Source organism: Phyllobates terribilis, unplaced genomic scaffold, assembly GCF_046119375.1.
Source record: "Phyllobates terribilis strain yellow unplaced genomic scaffold, ASM4611937v1 Scaffold_9__5_contigs__length_417890890, whole genome shotgun sequence".
NCBI classification, from domain to species: Eukaryota; Metazoa; Chordata; class Amphibia; order Anura; family Dendrobatidae; genus Phyllobates; species Phyllobates terribilis.
This window is the reverse complement of record NW_027362769.1, coordinates 173,754,903-173,775,933: the sequence shown is the minus strand read 5'-3', so window position 1 is coordinate 173,775,933 and position 21,031 is coordinate 173,754,903. Positions and strand designations below refer to the sequence as shown.

The window sequence follows — 21,031 nt, the reverse complement described above, 5'->3', positions numbered from 1 at the left end:
ACTAACACCAGGGCTTGATGTCAGCTGTGATCTTAGACAAATCACAGCTGACAACAACCCCATGCCCCATTACCCCAATTGACATTATAGCATTTTGACTGATTTCATTGAAGTCAATGGGTGAAAAAACACTGCAAAAACGCTTAAAGAATTGACGCTGTAGATTTGATTCTGCACCAAATCTGCAAGTCACAAATAAGCAACGTGTGCCCGAGACTTCAGGATTCCCGTTCACTTTGCTGGTATCAGGAAACCCTTCAGGTTTTATGACAAATCTGAGTGGCAAAAATTTGACGTGTGTACACAGCCGTATCCGTAAAAATCGGATGCTATACTGATGGTATATATGGCATCCGATTTTTTTCTTGCACCCATCAGATTTCAGAGTCAAATTGCAGCATGCTGTGATTTCTTTCTCATGCCAAATACAGCTGAGAGAAAATACGCAGATCTTCACTGCCTCATTGAATAACATTGGTCTATCTATCTTTAGGTGCATAATGTACAAGAATAAGTCCTGTATTGAACATATTACCACTGCAAACAATCCTTTAACAGAATACCTCATTTATTTTTATTTATTTATTTTACTCACTTATATAGCACCATTAATTCTGCAGCTTTACAGACATTATCATCACTGTCCCCATTGGGGCTCACAATCTACACCCCCTATCAGCATGTCTTTGTAGTGTGGGAGGAAACCCAGGCAAACATGGGGAGGACAAACAAACTCCTAGCAGATGTTGTCCTTGGTGAGATTTAATTCCAAGACCCCAAGGTACCTCATCTTATTTAATCCTGTAACATTTCACTTTTTGGATAACCCTTCAGTAATGGAATTTATAAGAGAAAGTTTCATGCAGACACTGAACAAGCATGTAATGCTGGAAGATTAAAAATGCCAAATACATAAAGAAATGTATTTGTATGCATAGCCCTTTAATTTCCCAATATTATACTACTGATCCACACATCTCCCTCTTTGTAGATGAGCAGTAAACACTTCCAAGCTGCTCTGCAGGATCTGTCAGCAGAATGATGGCTGTCCAGTTACTGGTCAGATAGATGGCAGATACCGAAGTCAGTTCAATATTCACAAATAAAAATCTCCTTGTTCCTTCTTGATACTTTTGCTAAATTCCTTTAAAGTCCAAATACATCTTCCTCCCCATCTGCTCATCTCTCAGAAAGTCCTCAAGCCTCCCCATGTCTGATCCTTGTGCCCGACCTGGTGCTGTTATCTCTCCTTCTCCTCTTCCATCAGTAGATAACCTCTGCCCAGGAGCTGCCACCTGCAGGGACTTCATTCCTGAGACTCTTGCGCTGCAGTCTGGCCCCTCCGCTTCCTCTTCTCATCTTCACATTAATGGGGGTTGTTACATTGTAGCAATATCCCCCCCTCCTCTTTGTCCATTTATTATCTTTTGCACTTTAAAAAAAATGTATTTATATATTTTATTTAATCCTCCCATTCTCTCCTCCCTGCAGAGGCAAGATACTGCCAAGTCTTCACTGCATTCTTGTGCAAACTTCTGAATGACAAGGGAGATTTATGGGCTGGAGGGAGTAGATGGTGGATTAAGAGGAGTGCATTTCACCTGTGCCACCCTGTTGTGCCACCCTCTCCTACTGCCAGGTCCAGTAGCTAAGGTAACTGCCACACCTTGTCCTACCTGTATAGTGACCATTCCATGTGCATTGTGGAATAGCATAACTGTCTACCCCCCTTCCCCACCATGTAGGGCAATGCACAATTAATAATTCTTATTCACCTCCCTCTATCTATTCCCTCCTTCCCTCCTCCTTGTCTTTCATCTCTCCACCCACGACCCTTGTGCGTTCCTCCCAAAACTTGCTCCCCTTTCTTTGCTCTCAGCTTGCAGGACAGTCTATGCCCAGTGATTGCGCATTGGAGCTACCTGGATCTTCTAGCCCCATGTCCCCAGAGCTCCAGTACATGCTGAGTGGTGCTACTGTCCTCCCACCTCGTCTCCATCCCCATAGGGAGAAAAAGTGAACAATCCAGGCATTCCTAGGAGTTTTCTACTTGTTGATGTAGCTCCTTGTGAGTTCTTGGCTGCCTCCCCTTGATTGCACTGAAGAAGAAGCAGAAGGAGATATATATTCATCTGTCTTGAGAAATTGTCTCACTCACCTGTTTATCAAAGCAACCATGATGCCACTGTCCAGGACTCAGCTGGGTCTCTTCTTCATACTCCTGTGTCCTGCAAACATCATAGGACTGTGGTGGTGAGTAGAACCCAGCAGGCATTGATCCTAAAATGATGATGATGATGATGATGATAACCCTGGCTGACTTATCCCACAAGCTCTCACTTGTCCTTCTCCACATGCCCAAGATATTTGATAAAGGTTATCCAACAGCAAGCAGAGATCTGTTTGGGGTTAGTCCTCAATGTTTTGTCAGGAGCACAGTGAGGAGATGTCTAGGAGCTTGTCAAGTCAACTTAACTGGTTGCTGCTAGAGATCAGTGACATAATGCAAAGGACTCAGACAGTGGAGCTGTTGAAAGACTGGGGAGCAATGCTCTGTTGCGCTTTGACAGCCTCGGGATTACGTATGATTGCTAAAAATAACAAATACTCTATGCGGTTGATGGAAATGTTGCAATGCTCTGCAGAGGCTAGCCTAGTGTGACAGTGCTGGAGTAATAGTCTGTAGATGGGAATTGAAGGGTTAAGCTCACTTAAGTATCCATAGCCAAAGATTTGCGCACCGCAAATAAAAAATAAAATAAATGAGCAGATTCTTTGATGAGCCTCATGGTTTTATTGGGCGTATATCAAAGCAGGAAACTAGTGGCTCTTTATTTGGTTTTGTAACTACACCCTGATGGGAGTTATAGTACTTCTGCTGGAGAGAGTTGTGGCTTGTCTTTGTAAGGAGCCACAAGCCTCAGGTGAGGTTGGGATCTGCAGGTTGCACAATTATTATAATAAAGTTCTGTAGTAATAAAGTGTCAGCTCTGGACTAATAATCTAAGTCTTATACTAGGGGGTTGTAGCTCTTCTAGGAAGGTATAAATCGCACACCTTCTAAGCATAATACAGTAGCTGTTCCTAATGTGGGAAATGTGAGACTACAACCCCCAGGAACTCATGTACAGAATAGGAGTGGAGGTATAACTCTCAGCATCTCTGGCTATACTTGGACTTCTACTTTCCCATGACCTTTTGGTGAGTTTTTGATGTTGCAGATTGTCTGCACATTTTCTACACCCATTAAGCAAAATAGGTTAGTTGCAATTTTTTTGAAAATCCACAGCATAAAAAAAAAAATCACCAAAAACTGGCATGCATTATAGATAAATATCATTTCTGAATGAGAAACCCCATTATACCAAGGGAGACTGGGGCGTAGATTTAGGGTGTCTACAGATTGCACATTTGTATAGAGAGGTTGCGCTAAAGATAATGAATGTTATGTGAATATAAAATGACTGGGGAACTACAAGTCTAAGCATGTCAGGGTATGCTGGGACTTACAGTTCCATTAGAACGTGAACGCCAATGATTGTTCACTATTATAATGATGTGCCATGACCGTTTGCTATTCTCTGTAGGACTACAAGTCCCAGCATGTCTACGTCTAGGAGGGGAGGTGGAGCAGGTGAGCAGTCACAGGTTGCCTAATACTGCTGTACTCCATTCTTGCAGCTACCCCTAGGAGCACAAACTGTAATTCTGGATTATTTTTTTTTAATCTTGATTTAAATTAATTATTACCCGGAAAGTTTATAAAAGTATTTTATCTTGCAGGCAAGTTCAGGCAGGAGCCACCGCTCGGGAAATAAACGGGTTAAACAACTTTGTTGCAGGATCTGGCAGAGGATGGGTTAAATATTTGCACAGAGAAGATAGTGAGTGTGACCCTGAAGAGGGGTCTCTCTCAATCAGCGGGTCGTCATTTTGGACCCATAAAGAAAAAAAGCTGGTGGGGGTGTTGTCTGGGGGTCTGCACATATTGATCATGTCACTCATTTCACAACATAGTAGGAGGTGCGGGTCCCAAACCTCCTCTCCCCAAGAGCTTGCACTCAAGTTGTGCTTCATGGTGGCAATCCTCTACTAATGTGTCCCTGTCTGGACCTTTAGGTGCCGAGAATAGGAAATAGACTGCTAGCCTTAATAGCTTGTTCCGACCACCATAGATATATGAGCCCCCAGAGTATTAACATTAATTTTTTTTTTTCTAATTATCTGATCATGTATATTCTTTGCTACAAATGCTGGAAATGATTATTAATGTACTCATGTCCATAATGTGAATATTTATGTGCACCTGGGTTACAAATAGTTTGGAGGTTGTCATCCACACAAATGATCTGATGTATGACCGGTCTTTATGTCCATAATTAATTATATTGCAGCTGGCTAAAATGGTAGTTCTCTACTGCAAAACTACAACTCCTAGCATGCCCTGGAAACCTAAATTGTAGGAGTTGCATTATTGCCACACCTGGTCAGTCACAGGTTGGAGACTGCTCACCTGGAAAATGTGTCAAAACTGAAATTGCAAAAGTGAAGCAGTTGCAATTTGCAACCAATGATTTACAAAAGTATCAAACTGATTAATTGATTGATTTTACTTACTCTATGTGGTGCACTTACTAATCGGTTCTTATTCTGTTGCTTCAATAGGGGCTAATTTCCAGGTTATCCATCAGCATCTCTGTTTTGTGTTGTTGTTATTAATATTATTATCATCATCATCATTGATTCAATTGATTCATAATATTCTATTACAATTTTCACTACAAATGTTTAAATGCAAATATTAGGGCTTGATGATAAGTCAGCACAAGTAACATCACTGAATCCATAAATCCTTTGCATGATTTTACTATGACACCTGCTGTTCATTTATTAAACTGGTGGAACTACAGGTATCATAATGTCCTTGTAGCCTGTTGACATCTGCAGTGTTAAAAGCATTATTTGCCGCCTCTTTATACTGTATATCTAGGGGTCCTGCTGGGGACCTGTAGGGGTCGCTGCTGTTGTTATTGTCATAAAGAGATTTAGTCACTGACTAGTCTGAATTACTTCACAGACTAGGAGTAAATGGAGATTCCAGCAATTAATATCTTGTAGTAATAGTGGAATGGTGGCGGATGGATTGTAAACTGGCAGATCTTCACAGATTGGTGAGATTGCTTCATATTTCACTCCAGAGAGCTGTGAACACAAAATGCTAAAAATATCATAGTTCTGATACATAAATGGATAAATGGTGCAGTGTATTAGGGAATTGCTTAAATGGCAAATCATTTATACCATGTCAAAATGTCCTTCATCCATTGTGTATTTTGTTGTGAGTTTAAAAATGACATTTTATAAGGAAACCGCCTACATAAAATACCCTGCAAAGTAGATCGATACATAGATAGAAAATAGATAATAAATAGATGATATATATGGAAAGATATGGAAATGTGGACTTATAGTAGAGAGATAAGATATGTAGACAATTGATGCACACATTTATAGTAGATAGATGTGAGATAGATAATATGAGATACATATGCTCATATTATTGAGATACATACGTAGATCGATAACAGATACATAGAGCGACCGATGGATATGAGATATGTAGAGATAGATAATTGTATAATAGACAATAGATTGGTCATTAGATAATGAATAGACGGATATTAGGTAGAAGAAGCATCAGAAATCTGCAATGTATTAAAGCGGCAAAATGTATTTTAATAAAATCTGCTACATTTCACCTTTCTGCTGATTTTTAGTGTGTTTTTTGTATTTTTCAAAATGTGGCAGATTTATTTCTAAGCCAATTCCGTTATTGTATGGATGATGTAGACACCACATAAGCTTCAGTCGTTGGCTCGGTAGGCCATAGATGGGCCCCGTTGTGTCGTTCATGCCTTGTTGGTTTTTTGTTTCAGGCTCTGTCCATTAACCGGCCATACATCCACAGTGACCTGTGTACCATCCTGCACATATATGACGCCATGTACACAGACAGTGGCCCCCAGCAGCGGAACCCTCCACAATGTATATATAATGTGGGTGCTAGATATCTGTATGGCTATAGGAGCCCCATCACTGGCGGTGATCACATGGAGGCCGCCTCATTCCAATAGATCCAGATGCGACTAATGAGAGCGGCATGTTGTGTGGATGCCATGAGATTCTGTCACTTTTTAAATTGATATCAAAGAGAATGCTGGGAAATGTCACATCCCGGAATTTCTGCATCTCCGGATTTTCTGGAAGCACATGTGAAAAATGAAATAGTAACACATGGGCCGGATTATGGCAGGACGTGATTCCGGGACAAAGCAAGATCTGACGCCCCCTGAGTCACAGGGACTGCACATTACATGATGGGGGAAGTAGTACTGTGTGGTCCTCTGAGACGGTATCACACATGATAGGATTAGATGCACAACTCTGCAAATTGTACCACACATGATAGGATTAGATACTGTCTGCTGAGCTGTGTATCACACATAATGGGATTAGATACACAGCTCAGCAGACAGTATCACACATGATAGGATTATATACACAGATCAGCTGAAAGGCTTAGGTACAGCAACATTTTAGCACAGTTTCATGCATTATGGGCTTAGATACATTGGCTCAACAATCAGAATCGTGTGTGATAGGCTTAGGTACAATGGATCAATGACAGTGTCATATGGCTAACTTAGAAACACTAGCCCATTAACACCGAAACACACACTAGGCTTAGATACATTGGTCATCAGACATTATCACACAAGATAGCTTAGATCAGGGGTCGGCAATTAATTTTCCTGATGAGAATCCATGACTGTTGTGGAGGGCCGAACCAATAGGCTGAAATTAATTTTGCTCAATATGAATACCAAAATATTAATATTAATTATTATATTAATATTAATTGTATCAATTAATATTGAGCAGAATAAAATATGCTAACATCCCCCTATATACCGTTTGAGCTCCACAGCCTCCCCATGTCCAGTCAGAGAGCCCCATAGTCCTCCATAGTCTCCCCATGTCCAACCACAAACACCCAAAGCCTCACCATGTCCAGCCATAGACCCCCATAGTCTCCCCATGACCAGCCAAACATCCCATACACATGAAAAAAAACACACCACATATTCACCTCGCTCCCGTTCCCCCGGCGCTGTGCCTCTGCTCCTGACAGTCTCCTGTGCTCTGACGCGATGAAATGACGTCATCGCATCAGCGACTACCAATGCAGTCAGCAGCTCAGCGCGGTCCGGATGGAGACAGCGGTGACAGCTAACGGGCGGGCACTGTGCGGTCCGTGGGCCACTGTTTCATACCTTCGGCTGTCTCGGCTCGCAGGCCGGACTGGAACAGCCAGTGGTCTGTACTTAGGATACAGTTCCACTCACCAATATTTGCAGCCATTCATTTTTTTCATAGACTGTACAATATCTTCAGAAATAAATGGAGATGTACCAAAGTTATATCCTCAGGATTTTTTAATTAGTGGTCCAAAGTAATACAACAATAAAACATTGCTTTTCAACTTCCATGTTGCAATTTCAAAGAAGGAACAGAATAACCAGCATGTGCAGCAATAAAGGCCCCCCTAATTAATACTTGGTTGCCCCCCTAATTAATACTTGGCTGCACACCCTTTGGCATTGCTGACGGCCTCCACACATTTCTTGTAGCCATCTATAAGCTTCTTACACTTCTCAGCTGGAGTTTTCTCCCATCTTCCTTTGCGGTTTGTTCGAGCTCTTGAATGTTTGCAGGTTCTTTTTCCCAATGGCAGATTTCCTCTCACCCCAAAGATTTTCTATGGGATTGAGGTCAGGACTCATTGCTGGCCATTTTAAAAACAGTCCATTTTTTTCTTTTTCAACCATTCCTGTGTACTTTTGGATGTGTGCTTTGGGTCACTGTCTTGCTGGAGGACCCATGATCTTCGACGTAAACCAAGTTTTCCTACAATGAATGAGGACATTTCACTCTAAAATCTCTTGCTAATTCGCTCATTTCATGATTCCTGTGATACGGTCAAGGCCTCCAGTACCAACGCAGAAAAGCAACCCCACAGCGTTATGGATCCTCCACCATGCTTAACTTTTTGGTAAGTTATTTTCCTTATAAGCTTCATTGCGCCGTCTGTAAACAACCTGTTGCTTTGCATTGCCAAAAAGCTCTATTTTTGTTTCATCTGTCCACAGAACATTTCCCCAGAAGGATTGTGGTTTGTCAAGGTACTCTTTGGCAAAGATCAGTCGTTCCTTTTTTTGTCTTTTCTTCAGCAATGGTTTCTTCCTTGGCCTTCACCCATAAAGCTCTGCTTGGTTTAGTGTGCGGCGTATGGTTCTTGTTGAAAGCATGACCGCAGACTGTTCCAGGTTGGCCTTCAGGTCTTTGGATGTTTGACGTGGTGTTTTTTCCACCATTCGCAACAACCTTCAAAGACATCTCTTGTCAATTTTCCTTTTTCCCTGACATCCAAGGAGGTTCTTGACGGTTCCATGCTTGGCAAACTTCTTAATAACATTGCACTGTTGAAACTGGGATACCAAGGTCTTTGGAGATGGCCTTATACCCTTTGGAAGTCTTGTGTTTGCTAATAATAGCAGTTCTGATGTCCTCAGACAGCTCCTTTGTCTTCACCATTGTGACAAAGGAACAGGGCCTACCATGTGGCTTTTTAAAACACTGAAGTCATCATTCATTGGCTAATTCTTGTCACATGGGCACCGACAGTTAATGGCAGATGAATCTCTTTTGTGATTTACCACAAGCGAGTCAAAATGTGTTTCCACACTAAATTAATGTAAAGGTGACAATACCAGTGACACAGCAAGCTTTAGGTTTTTCTATTTTTCCCTCCCATTGTTTTCAATTATTGTTTATCGTTTGCTCTTTTGTATTTAACACGAGTCTCTACACAAAAACACTGTTTCACTTGATGCATTTTTTTCAGGAGATATTCCACATTATGTCCTTACACTTCATGGGGCCAATAACGATGAGCAGGAGTGTATATATTGAATTGCAAACAAAATCACAGATACAGTGGCTCAGGTCCACTACTCTTAGATACACTAACTCATTAGCACAGAATTATAAATGACAGGCTTAGATTCGTCACTAATGAGACAGTATCCCACATGGGAGGTATTAGATACATAAGCTTTGCTGAGAGTATCACACATAATAGGCTTAGATACCTCAATATCAGTGGTCATGATGACAGATCTTCTGCAGCTGTGCCTGTCTTGTACATAGTCTGCAGAGGGGAGTAGAAGTGACCTTGACCAGGTGCCCGGGAAGCCAGGAGACGAGCAACGATATTGTGTGTGCTATTGTAACGTATTGTAAAATGTGAGAGAAGCAAAAAGAACTTCATATAATCACAATACAGTCCGTACGGGATATACATTACAGTGCAAAGCTTTAGGCAGGTGTGCAGTGTAAGAAGCTTTCAAAAATAGAAGTGTGAATAGTTTATTTTATCAATCAGCAAAATAACAGGTGAATGATCAAAAGAGAAATCTAAATCCAATAAATATCTGGTGACCGCCCGTCACTTCCGTCAGTTCTTCTAGTTAACACTTTCATCGTTTTTGAAAGAACTCAGCAGGAGGTTGTTCCAAACATCTTGGAGAACTGACCCCAGATCTTCTGTGTATGAGGCTTGTGCTTATCCTTTTCTACCTTCATGTGATCCCAGACAGACGGGATGATGTGAGATCAGCTATCTGTGGGGACGGATCATCACCCCCCCATGACTCCTCTTAATGACATTGGATGGATGTTGGGGGTCGTCTGGCTGCAGAATAAATTTGGAGCCAATCAGACGCCTCCCTGATGGTATTACATGATGGATAAGTGGATTTCTCTGCATTGAGGACACCATTAATCCTGAACAAATCCACAATTTCTGCTAAAATGCAGCCACAAACTTGCAGGAGCCTCCACCGTGCATCACTGCTCCTGCGGACCCTCGTTATTGTGCTGCTCTTTTCTTGCTTGCTGAAATGCATGTATTTGGGGCTAAAAATAATTTTAGCAATTGGGTTTCATTACAAAATGTTGCATTGTTTGGCATTTACAAGCTTTTTTTTCTTCCTTGCACACTCTACTTTGATGTGGTCTGGAGTCGTAAATCAGCTGAAAGGAGCTCAGAAAAAGACAGATAAGAGTTACAAACTCTAGACCCTCAAAGTGACTGGGATTCTCAGTTAACTCATTCTGCATCCAGCAATGGCCTTCAACATAGAGACCATAGAAGGTGCAACATTTTTAATAAGTCCAAATTGCCAAAATGATTTTTAATACAAAAATGTCCATAACTGTGGACATCCCCTTTAAATGTGGACCTTATATTCTCCCCCTTCCCTGGTAATGCCACACATGCTTTTTACTGTCATGATCACTTGATTGAAAAAGATGGCTTCATGCAAAAAAAACCCAGAAAAATAACCACAGTGGTCTGTAATACTTGCAGACTTAAACAGTGTGGTCTCACAAAAAATGACATTTCTCAGATAACACTAGATATGGCGCCCCCTGCTGCTACCTGACTTATTTAATTGTGGGACAACATATGCATCAGATTCCTATAGCTCATGAGCAGTCCGTGCACACATTCTGTATTAACTCTGCAGTAGCTACAGTATGTAACTATTCACAGCAGAACAGAGTATTTTCAAAGAGGAGTTTGCAGAAAGAAGTGACATGCTCTCTCATATGAAGGCAGTGAGGACAGGACTGTGTGTGACAGGGACATCACAGGATATGTTAGAGGTATACCTAACAGGATGCTTGTTGCCTGTTTCCAGTTATAATCAGCAGAATAGTGAGTGCAGCTCTGGAGTATAATACAGGATATAACTCAGGATCAGTAATGTAATGTATGTACACAGTGACTGCACCAGCAGAATAGTGAGTGCAGCTCTGGAGTATAATACAGGATGTAACTCAGGATCAGTAATGTAATGTATGTACACAGTGACTGCACCAGCAGAATAGTGAGTGCAGCTCTGGAGTATAATACAGGATATAACTCCGGATCAGTAATGTAATGTATGTACACAGTGACTGCACCAGCAGAATAGTGAGTGCAGCTCTGGAGTATAATACTGGGGGTAACTCAGGATCAGTAATGTAATGTGTGTACACAGTGACTGCACCAGCAGAATAGTGAGTGCAGCTCTGGAGTATAATACAGGATGTAACTCAGGATAAGTACAGGATCAGTAATGCAATGTATGTACCCAGTGATTGCACCAGCAGAATAGTGAGTGCAGCTCTGGAGTATAATGCAGGATGTAACTCAGGATCAGTACAGGATCAGTAATGCAATGTATGTACCCAGTGATTGCACCAGCAGAATAGTGAGTGCAGCTCTGGAGTATAATACAGGATGTAGCTCGGGATCAGTAATGTAATGTATGTACACAGTGACTGCACCAGCAGAATAGTGAGTGCAGCTCTGGAGTATAATACAGGATGTAACTCAGGATCAGTAATGTATGTACACAGTGACTCCACCAGCAGAATAGTGAGTGCAGCTCTGGAGTATAATGCAGGATGTAACTCAGGATCAGTACAGGATCAGTAATGTAATGTATGTACACAGTGACTGCACCAGCAGAATAGTGAGTGCAGCTCTGGAGTATAATACAGGATGTAACTCAGGATCAGTACAGGATCAGTAATGCAATGTATGTACACAGTGACTGCACCAGCAGAATAGTGAGTGCAGCTCTGGAGTATAATGCAGGATGTAACTCAGGATCAGTACAGGATCAGTAATGCAATGTATGTACCCAGTGATTGCACCAGCAGAATAGTGAGTGCAGCTCTGGAATATAATACAGGATGTAGCTCAGGATCAGTACAGGATCAGTAATGTAATGTATGTACACAGTGACTGCACCAGCAGAATAGTGAGTGCAGCTCTGGAGTATAATACAGGATGTAACTCAGGATCAGTACAGGATCAGTAATGTAATGTATGTACACAGTGACTGCATCAGCAGAATAGTGAGTGCAGCTCTGGAGTATAATACAGGATGTAACTCAGGATCAGTACAGGATCAGTAATGTAATGTATGTACACAGTGACTGCACCAGCAGAATAGTGAGTGCAGCTCTGGAGTATAATACAGGATGTAACTCAGGATCAGTAATGTAATGTGTGTACACAGTGACAGCACCAGAAGAATAGTGAGTGCAGCTCTGGAGTATAATACTGGGGGTAACTCAGGATTAGTAATGTAATTTGTGTACACAGTGACTGCACCAGCAGAATAGTGAGTGCAGCTCTGGAGTATAATACTGGGGGGTAACTCAGGTTCAGTAATGTAATGTATGTACACAGTGACTGCACCAGCAGAATAGTGAGTGCAGCTCTGGAGTATAATACAGGATGTAACTCAGGATCAGTACAGGATCAGTAATGTAATGTATGTACATAGTGACTGCACCAGCCGAATAGTGAGTGCAGCTCTGGAGTATAAAACTGGGGGTAACTCAGGATCAGTAATGTAATGTATGTACACAGTGACTGCACCAGCAGAATAGTGAGTGCAGCTCTGGAGTATAATACAGGATGTAACTCAGGATCAGTACAGGATCAGTAATGTAATGTATGTACACAGTGACTGCACCAGCAGAATAGTGAGTGCAGCTCTGGGGTATAATACAGGATGTAACTCAGGATCAGTACAGGATCAGTAATGTAATGTATGTACCCAGTGATTGCACCAGCAGAATAGTGAGTGCAGCTCTGGAGTATAATACAGGATGTAACTCAGGATCAGTACAGGATCAGTAATGTAATGTATGTACCCAGTGATTGCACCAGCAGAATAGTGAGTGCAGCTCTGGAGTATAATACAGGATGTAACGCAGGATCAGTAATGTAATGTATGTACACAGTGACTGCACCAGCAGAATAGTGAGTGCAGCTCTGGAGTATAATACAGGATGTAGCTCAGGATCAGTAATGTAATGTATGTACACAGTGACTGCACCAGCAGAATAGTGAGTGCAGCTCTGGAGTATAATACAGGATGTAACTCAGGATCAGTACAGGATCAGTAATGTAATGTATGTACACAGTGACTGCACCAGCAGAATAGTGAGTGCAGCTCTGGGGTATAATACAGGATGTAACTCAGGATCAGTACAGGATCAGTAATGTAATGTATGTACCCAGTGATTGCACCAGCAGAATAGTGAGTGCAGCTCTGGAGTATAATACAGGATGTAACTCAGGATCAGTACAGGATCAGTAATGTAATGTATGTACCCAGTGATTGCACCAGCAGAATAGTGAGTGCAGCTCTGGAGTATAATACAGGATGTAACGCAGGATCAGTAATGTAATGTATGTACACAGTGACTGCACCAGCAGAATAGTGAGTGCAGCTCTGGAGTATAATACAGGATGTAGCTCAGGATCAGTAATGTAATGTATGTACACAGTGACTGCACCAGCAGAATAGTGAGTGCAGCTCTGGAGTATAATACAGGATGTAACTCAGGATCAGTACAGGATCAGTAATGTAATGTATGTACACAGTGACTGCACCAGCAGAATAGTGAGTGCAGCTCTGGAGTATAATACAGGATGTAACTCAGGATCAGTACAGGATCAGTAATGTAATGTATATACACTGATGATAGAATCAGAATGGAGTAGAGCTCAGTAGCAGAACTGGGAAGACGGATAAATCAGGACACAGTTATGGGGAGGGAGAACGCTGTTGCTGCAGGATAAGCAGAGGAGCTGGAACAGGTAGCGGCAGGAAAAGGATAAACGGATTAGCTGTCAGTCACCGAGACCTTGAGCAGCGTCCAGGTCAGATCAGGAATGTGACCCATAAAGAAGTCATGGTTCTCTGCGTCATTGTGAACTCTGCAGTAGAAGCACGATCCACCATACCTGACTCATAATACAAGTCACCCACCTGTATCTAGAAAACATGTCATACAATAAGCGGTATATGAAGGTTCACACCTAGAGCTGTTTACAGAACTGCAAAATTAGGCTGACCTTCGATTACCATTGCTTATATTTTTTTATTAAACTTTTAGAACTGTCTGGAAACTATCATCAAGTTGCTATTGATGTATCTATCTTATTTTGCATGTATGATTTGTATCCTATCCACAAAATAAAGTCCCATCCCATTTGAGTTGCTTGTGGATGTGATTAATTCTTTAATCCCTAACAGCCCTTATAGACCACCCCTTAAACCATGTATTAGATAATGTTTAGATGGTCTTCATAAGAGCCATGTTAAGAATACATCTATAGTAAGATGATCTATTAACAGCAGCTAACCAGTTTGTTGACGGTTTCCATATAACAATAGATTTCTTTTGTTCTACAAAGGGTAAGAACTGTATTTGATACTTTCTTTCTTTAGAAGTTTTTTACACTTTTTACAATGCAATCATGATGTTGGTTTAAAGAGTTAATATGCAGATATAGCAGAGATGAATCAGTCTATCTGTAATTAATTAGGGACCGTATTGGAAATTTGAGAAGCTGCTTGCAGAGTTCAGTCATTAAGATCCGCGACACAGATGGATGAGTCAGGACATTGCTGTAGGATGGGACGTTTCAATAATCACTTTATATCTCTATACATGAACTATTATAATAAATGAGTATATTTAACATTTTATTACCCTGTGTGAACATGAGTTGCCCCACGATTAATATATATATATATATATATATATATACATACATGCTGTCAGCTACATTAGGGGTAATTCTGGGAGATCTAATCACTAGAATGTCTCTGGGCTGGAAATGTATCAAATATTACATTGCTGTGCTACATTTGAGGCTAATACCATTCAAAGCATTTTAAGGACGGAAGGGTACTGTGCATGTGCCTGGTTCCTGTCCTGTGGTGCATGTACAAGCTATGGATGCTGGAGACTGCATGAGACAGCAATCAATTTTAGGGGAAGTTTTTGGGAGTTTTTGCTGTTAGAGAAATGCCCAAGTGGACACCACACCACTCATTTGCATATGGGATTTCAGCTACTAAAACTCGCTCCTCAGTTATCCTTATTATCGATGTCATAAGTGGAGTTATGAGTTACACAGATCAAAGGCTGGGGGCAATGGATCACTGTCTGCACCACCGCTGTGAATAGGTAACTGATGCAGGTTATCTGATGGAAAGCAGACATGGAGTGTGTACATAGAGTAACTAACAAGTAGCAGGCAATGTTGAAGAACCATCTGGGCCAGCAGATATGTCCTGTATGAATCCACTGGCACATAGGTGTTAAACGCAGGGGCATCAATGCCTACATCTTGTGTAGCCGCTCCATCAGTACTCCATAGACAGCACAAGGTAAAACAATATTATTCGTTTTGTTGAATTAATATTCTAGTTTTACAGAATCCATGCATATATCCGTGATCAGGGAGCTTATTCACATCTGTGGGTAAAATTGCATAAGTTTTGTTAGCTGGCAACCCACAGGAGGCAATATCTCCCTGAATTATGGATATATTATATTCATCTGCTGTGGCATATATAGAACAATGGAAGGATATTCAATAAGATGACGGCCATATTGTTTCGCTAGAAGGTTTCTGGGGGAAAATATGACCCACAGCAGAAATGAGGGCTTAAACTGGATTGGAATCAAATCTAATCAGCCGTCCTCCTCTTACCTCAGTGGAGGGAGGAGTGAGGGGTCTGGTGAGACCCTCTATCACATGTCATCTAAGGAATACCCGTGTCAGACTGCAGGAGAAGCAATGTGTATGACAGATCTGTCCATATTTCCCACGGCGTTCTCCTCCACAAGAAGGTCTCACGGATCCAACTCGTAAGACGTATCTGTGTTTTATCCCTTTTATTTTATACAGTTTCTTTCCTTTATAAATGTCTTTTTGTTATCTCACCTTTTGTAGCCTTTTTAAACACTCTACTCCTTTAGTATATTAAATAAAAAATGTAATACATTTGTCCCTCATTGCTCTAATCTACCCACGATCTCGAGGAGAGAAAATAGGTGGTTGTGTTACCTTGTAGCCAGAGTGCAAGAAGTGAACCGTTCAGTAGCTTGGGAAAGCTGGGTGTGCACGTGTATTGGAGTGTTGATGGGTGCAGGCGTCTCGCTGGCCTGGTAAAGCGGCTAATAGTGGCAGCGTAAAGTGTGGCGTGGAATTGGGGACCGTCTGTGGGGTGCGCTAAGCTCATTGTTAGCCTATAGGTGAGTGGATGAGTAGGAAGCAGAGTTCCCCTTTATCGTCGCATCCAGGGCACGTGTGCTGAGAGCGAGTGGACTTTATGATAAATTGGTGGAGAAGGTGACTACCGGAGTGTCTTTCTCAAGCTCTGGAGGACCCAATTACACGGACACCCCACTGATTTCAGTAGGATTTGTGTAATGTTTTATCTCCTTTGTGGTGGTCCTGCAGGGAAATTGAACGCCTAATGCCAGGTTCCCCCAAAGATCACAGCTGAGGTGTTTGTTGTTGGGGAACCTTCCAAAAAAAAGGGGCTTTAAAAACTGACAGCCAATTTAATATTATTGTTGCAATATTAAATTAAAGGGGTTGTTGCAAACAAGAAAAAAATGTCTGACTTCTCCCAGAAACCACATCACACCAGTCCATGGGTAGATTCTGGAACTGCTGCTGATCTCCAAAGAAGTGAATAAGGCTGAGCAACAATGCCACACTCAACCTGTGGACAGGAATGGCGCCGTTTGTGCAAGAAAGCAGCCATGTTTTAACACGGTACAACTTTTACCCAAAAATAGCATCCAGAAACTTTGTGAATTTGCTGCTTTTTTTTTAGTAGCTGCTCAGCTCCACAAAGTCCAGGACGCCCGGATAGGAGGAAGTTTCATTACATGGGTCATAAATGGTATATCCAGGCTCAGTGAACGGGAATCTGTCGAAACATGAACTCTTTAAATCTAATAAGAATTTTATACATCCTTCTAAAGTAAGTGCTATTCTAGCCACAACCTGCAATTGTACACAATTTATTATCTAAGGTGATCCATCTCGGCATCCTCCCCCTCCAAACTCCTCTGCCAAATGCAACCTCATCTAAACCTCCTCGGTGACTCTTATCCCAAAATTATTTATTAAATGCCACATATACAGGTGTCACTGCCAGAGGTGCAGTCATGGAAAGCAAGAGATATGAAAAGTGACTAGAAGAGGCCATGACTAAAGGTAATAGGGACTCCTCACGTCCGTTTAACCAAAGCAGAGTTTTTTTTGGTCTTGAAGGACCATTTCATTACAGGGGTTGTCTGGTTACAACAAGTTATTGTCTATTGATCGGTGGGAGTCCGTCCACAGGGGCCCACAATGATCAGCAAAACAGGGCACTTTAATTCCCATTAGTACGGAGCAGCTTTGCAAATGCTCAACCGCTGCTCCGTTCATTCCCCAGGTGGCTGTTCAGCGCTTGGCTTTTTCCAGTAGACCCACAGAGAATGAATGGAAAGGCAGCTTCAGATCTGATGCACATTTTCGAACAGTGAAAAGAATTCGGCATTGATGCGCACATATGCGATTTGCTCACTGAGTCACGTGCCGACGACCTGCTCTCCTTAATTCTCTCAATGTTCAAAGAAGCTCGTTTTCACGTGACCGTAAGTACAGTAAGAAAATCGCATATGAGTGAAGTGGTCATTTGATGACTGCTGGAACCTGCAAGCAGAGCGGAATCCTGACAGTGAGGATATTACACGCTGTTAGGATTGGCTACAGGGCTTCATTTTATAATTAAAGGGCTCGTCCAGGGTTGAGACCAAAGTCTGCAATCGCTCTATATGTGACTACAGTCTTCTGTGTTCTCACAGCGCATGCACTGCACACTTTTGGGATTCTCCCTTGCCGGTGGCAAGAATGAGCGGTCATGTCTGCTCAAGTATGTGATTTGTATACTTCTGGTCACATTCCGACTAGACGTGTCCATCATCGCTCAATTCATTTTCATTGAGTAAGGCCGCGTATATCTAGTCGGCACATGACCACCGCATGTATACAGATCGCCGACCTCAGAGAATCCTGACAGCGTGCAGTGTGCACTGTGAGAATTCACATAGAATGGCTGCAGACTCATCACAAACTTGGCCAAAGCCTATAATGCCCCTAACATAAATAAAATATGAGAATTAGCATCACAAATAACATTGACATCCAGGTGCCTTATTTCTCTTTCTTCTTCATCTTATCAGGACTCCATGATGAGGTCTCATCCACATCTCGTCTCTGCAGACTTCCAACTTCTCCAGTCTTCTGCAGCACATCCCGACACGGTGCCCTTAAAGATACAGTATCATTATAATGCTCCTGAATAAAAATATCTGCCCTACGCTGAGCCCCTGAATAAATAATTGCCCCTCACTATATTCCCTGCGCAAAATATCACCCCCACACTGTCCCTCTTATGGTACATGCCCTCCACACTGCCCCCTCCTTTCCATACTGGGCCCCCTCTTCACACTGTCCTCACACTGTGTCCCCCCTATAGGGCCCAGTCTCTATACTGTGCCCCCTCATCACACTTCCCATCCTTGGCATACTGCCCCTCCTGGCTGTAACCTTACACTGTTCCCCCATGCTACTGGTCTCTATTCTGTGCCCACTCACACTTTTCTCCCCCCATACTGTCTCCTCACACTATTGCCCTCAATAGTCTCCACATACATTTCCCTCTCCCTCCTCATATGGTCTCTTCTCACACCCCCTGCTAACCATACTGTTTCCTCATATATTTACCCTCTCGCTCTCCATACTGCCTCCTCATACATCCCCCTGACTCCCCATACTGTGTCTGCACCCATCCCATCACCCTCGCTCCACATACTGTGTCCGTATACATTTTTCCCCTTGCTACTCATACTGTCCGCACCCATCCCCCCACTCACCATTCTGTGTTCGCACAAAAAACCCCACTTACTCTCCATACTGTGTACACATACATCCCCCCCTTCTCTCCCTGTACTGTGTCTGCACCCATCTCCCCTCATACATTCCCTTTCTCGCTCCTCATACTGTGTCCGCACCCACCCACTAATCATACTGTGTCCGCACCATCCCTCATAATGTTTCCTCATACAAGACCCCCATCATCCCCCCTTGCTCCACATATTGTCTTCAAATTTATCCTGCTTCCCATATTGTGTCTGCACCTGTTCCTTGTTTGCTCCCCAAACTTGTGTCCTCAAATCTTCTCCACCCCCGTTACACTAAATCTCCCCCTTCCCCCTACACTAAATCTACCCAACACACTACATACCCCCATCCCCACACTAAATCTCCCCCCACAAACTTAATCTCCGGTGTCTTCAGCTCCACTGGTCTGGAGTACTTACCACCAATGTTCTGCCCTGCAGCGAGTGAAGCCAGCAGCGTGATCAGGTGACCTGATAATACTGCTGATGTCGCTCTGACCCGGCAGTCAGAACTTCTATTGTACTCGCGCCCCGACCGCGCCCCCTCCCCCCTTACAGCTGCGCTCAGGGTAGATGCCCCGGCTGCCCCCCTATGTACAAGAATATAACTGCTATAATACTGCCCCTATGTACAAGAATATAACTACTATAATACTGCCCCTATGTATAAGAATATAACTACTATAATACTACCCCCTATGTACAAGAATATAACTACTATAATACTGCACCCTATGTACAAGAATATAACTACTATAATACTGCCCCCTATGTACAAGAATATAACTACTATAATACTGCTCCTATGTACAAGAATATAACTGCTATAATACTGCCCCTATGTACAAGAATATAACTACTATAATACTGCTCCTATGTACAAGAATATAACTACTATAATACTGCCCCCTATGTACAAGAATATAACTACTATAATACTGCCCCCTATGTACAAGAATATAACTACTATAATACTGCCTTCTATGTACAAGAATATAACTACTATAATACTGCTTCCTATGTACAAGAATATAACTACTATAATACTGCTCCTATGTACAAGAATATAACTACTATATTACTGTCCCTATGTACAAGAATATACTACTATAATACTGCTTCTATGTACAAGAATATAACTACTATAATACTGCCCCCTATGTACAAGAATATAACTGCTATAATACTGCCCCTATGTACAAGAATATAACTACTATAATACTGCCCCTATGTATAAGAATATAACTACTATAATACTACCCCCTATGTACAAGAATATAACTACTATAATACTGCACCCTATGTACAAGAATATAACTACTATAATACTGCCCCCTATGTACAAGAATATAACTACTATAATACTGCTCCTATGTACAAGAATATAACTGCTATAATACTGCCCCTATGTACAAGAATATAACTACTATAATACTGCCCCTATGTACAAGAATATAACTACTATAATACTGCTTCCTATGTACAAGAATATAACTACTATAATACTGCTCCTATGTACAAGAATATAACTACTATATTACTGTCCCTATGTACAAGAATATACTACTATAATACTGCTTCTATGTACAAGAATATAACTACTATAATACTGCCCCCTATGTGCAAGAATATAACTACTATAATACTGCCCCCTATGTACAAGAATATAACTACTATAATACTGCCTTCTATGTACAAGAATATAACTACTATAATACTGCTTCCTATGTACAAGAATATAACTACTATAATACTGCCCCCTATGTACAAGAATATAACTACTATAATACTGCTTCCTATGTACAAGAATATAACTACTATAATACTGCTCCTATGTACAAGAATATAACTACTATATTACTGTCCCTATGTACAAGAATATACTACTATAATACTGCTTCTATGTACAAGAATATAACTACTATAATGCTGCCCCCTATGTGCAAGAATATAACTACTATAATACTGCTCCTATGTACAAGACTATAACTACTATAATACTGCCCCTATGTACAAGAATATAACTACTCTAATACTGCCCCTATGTACAAGAATATAACTACTATAATACTGCTCA

The 21,031-nt window shown here is 41.7% G+C and overlaps 1 protein-coding gene across 2 annotated transcripts in view; it reads left to right on the top strand.

Annotated features, from left to right (window-relative positions):
* Positions 1–1,736: 1,736 nt before the first annotated feature.
* Positions 1,737–21,031, top strand: part of WNT6 (Wnt family member 6) — a 137,515-nt gene continuing 118,220 nt past the window's right edge. The window contains exon 1 of one of the 2 annotated variants that reach the window (XM_073647388.1): positions 1,737–2,253. Coding sequence is in view for 1 of the 2 variants with exons in the window: in XM_073647387.1 (XP_073503488.1) it covers positions 2,177–2,253 (77 nt within the window). In the remaining variant the exon portion in view is untranslated. The remainder of the gene's footprint in view (positions 2,254–21,031) is intronic. The other variant, XM_073647387.1, reaches the window with a different exon arrangement.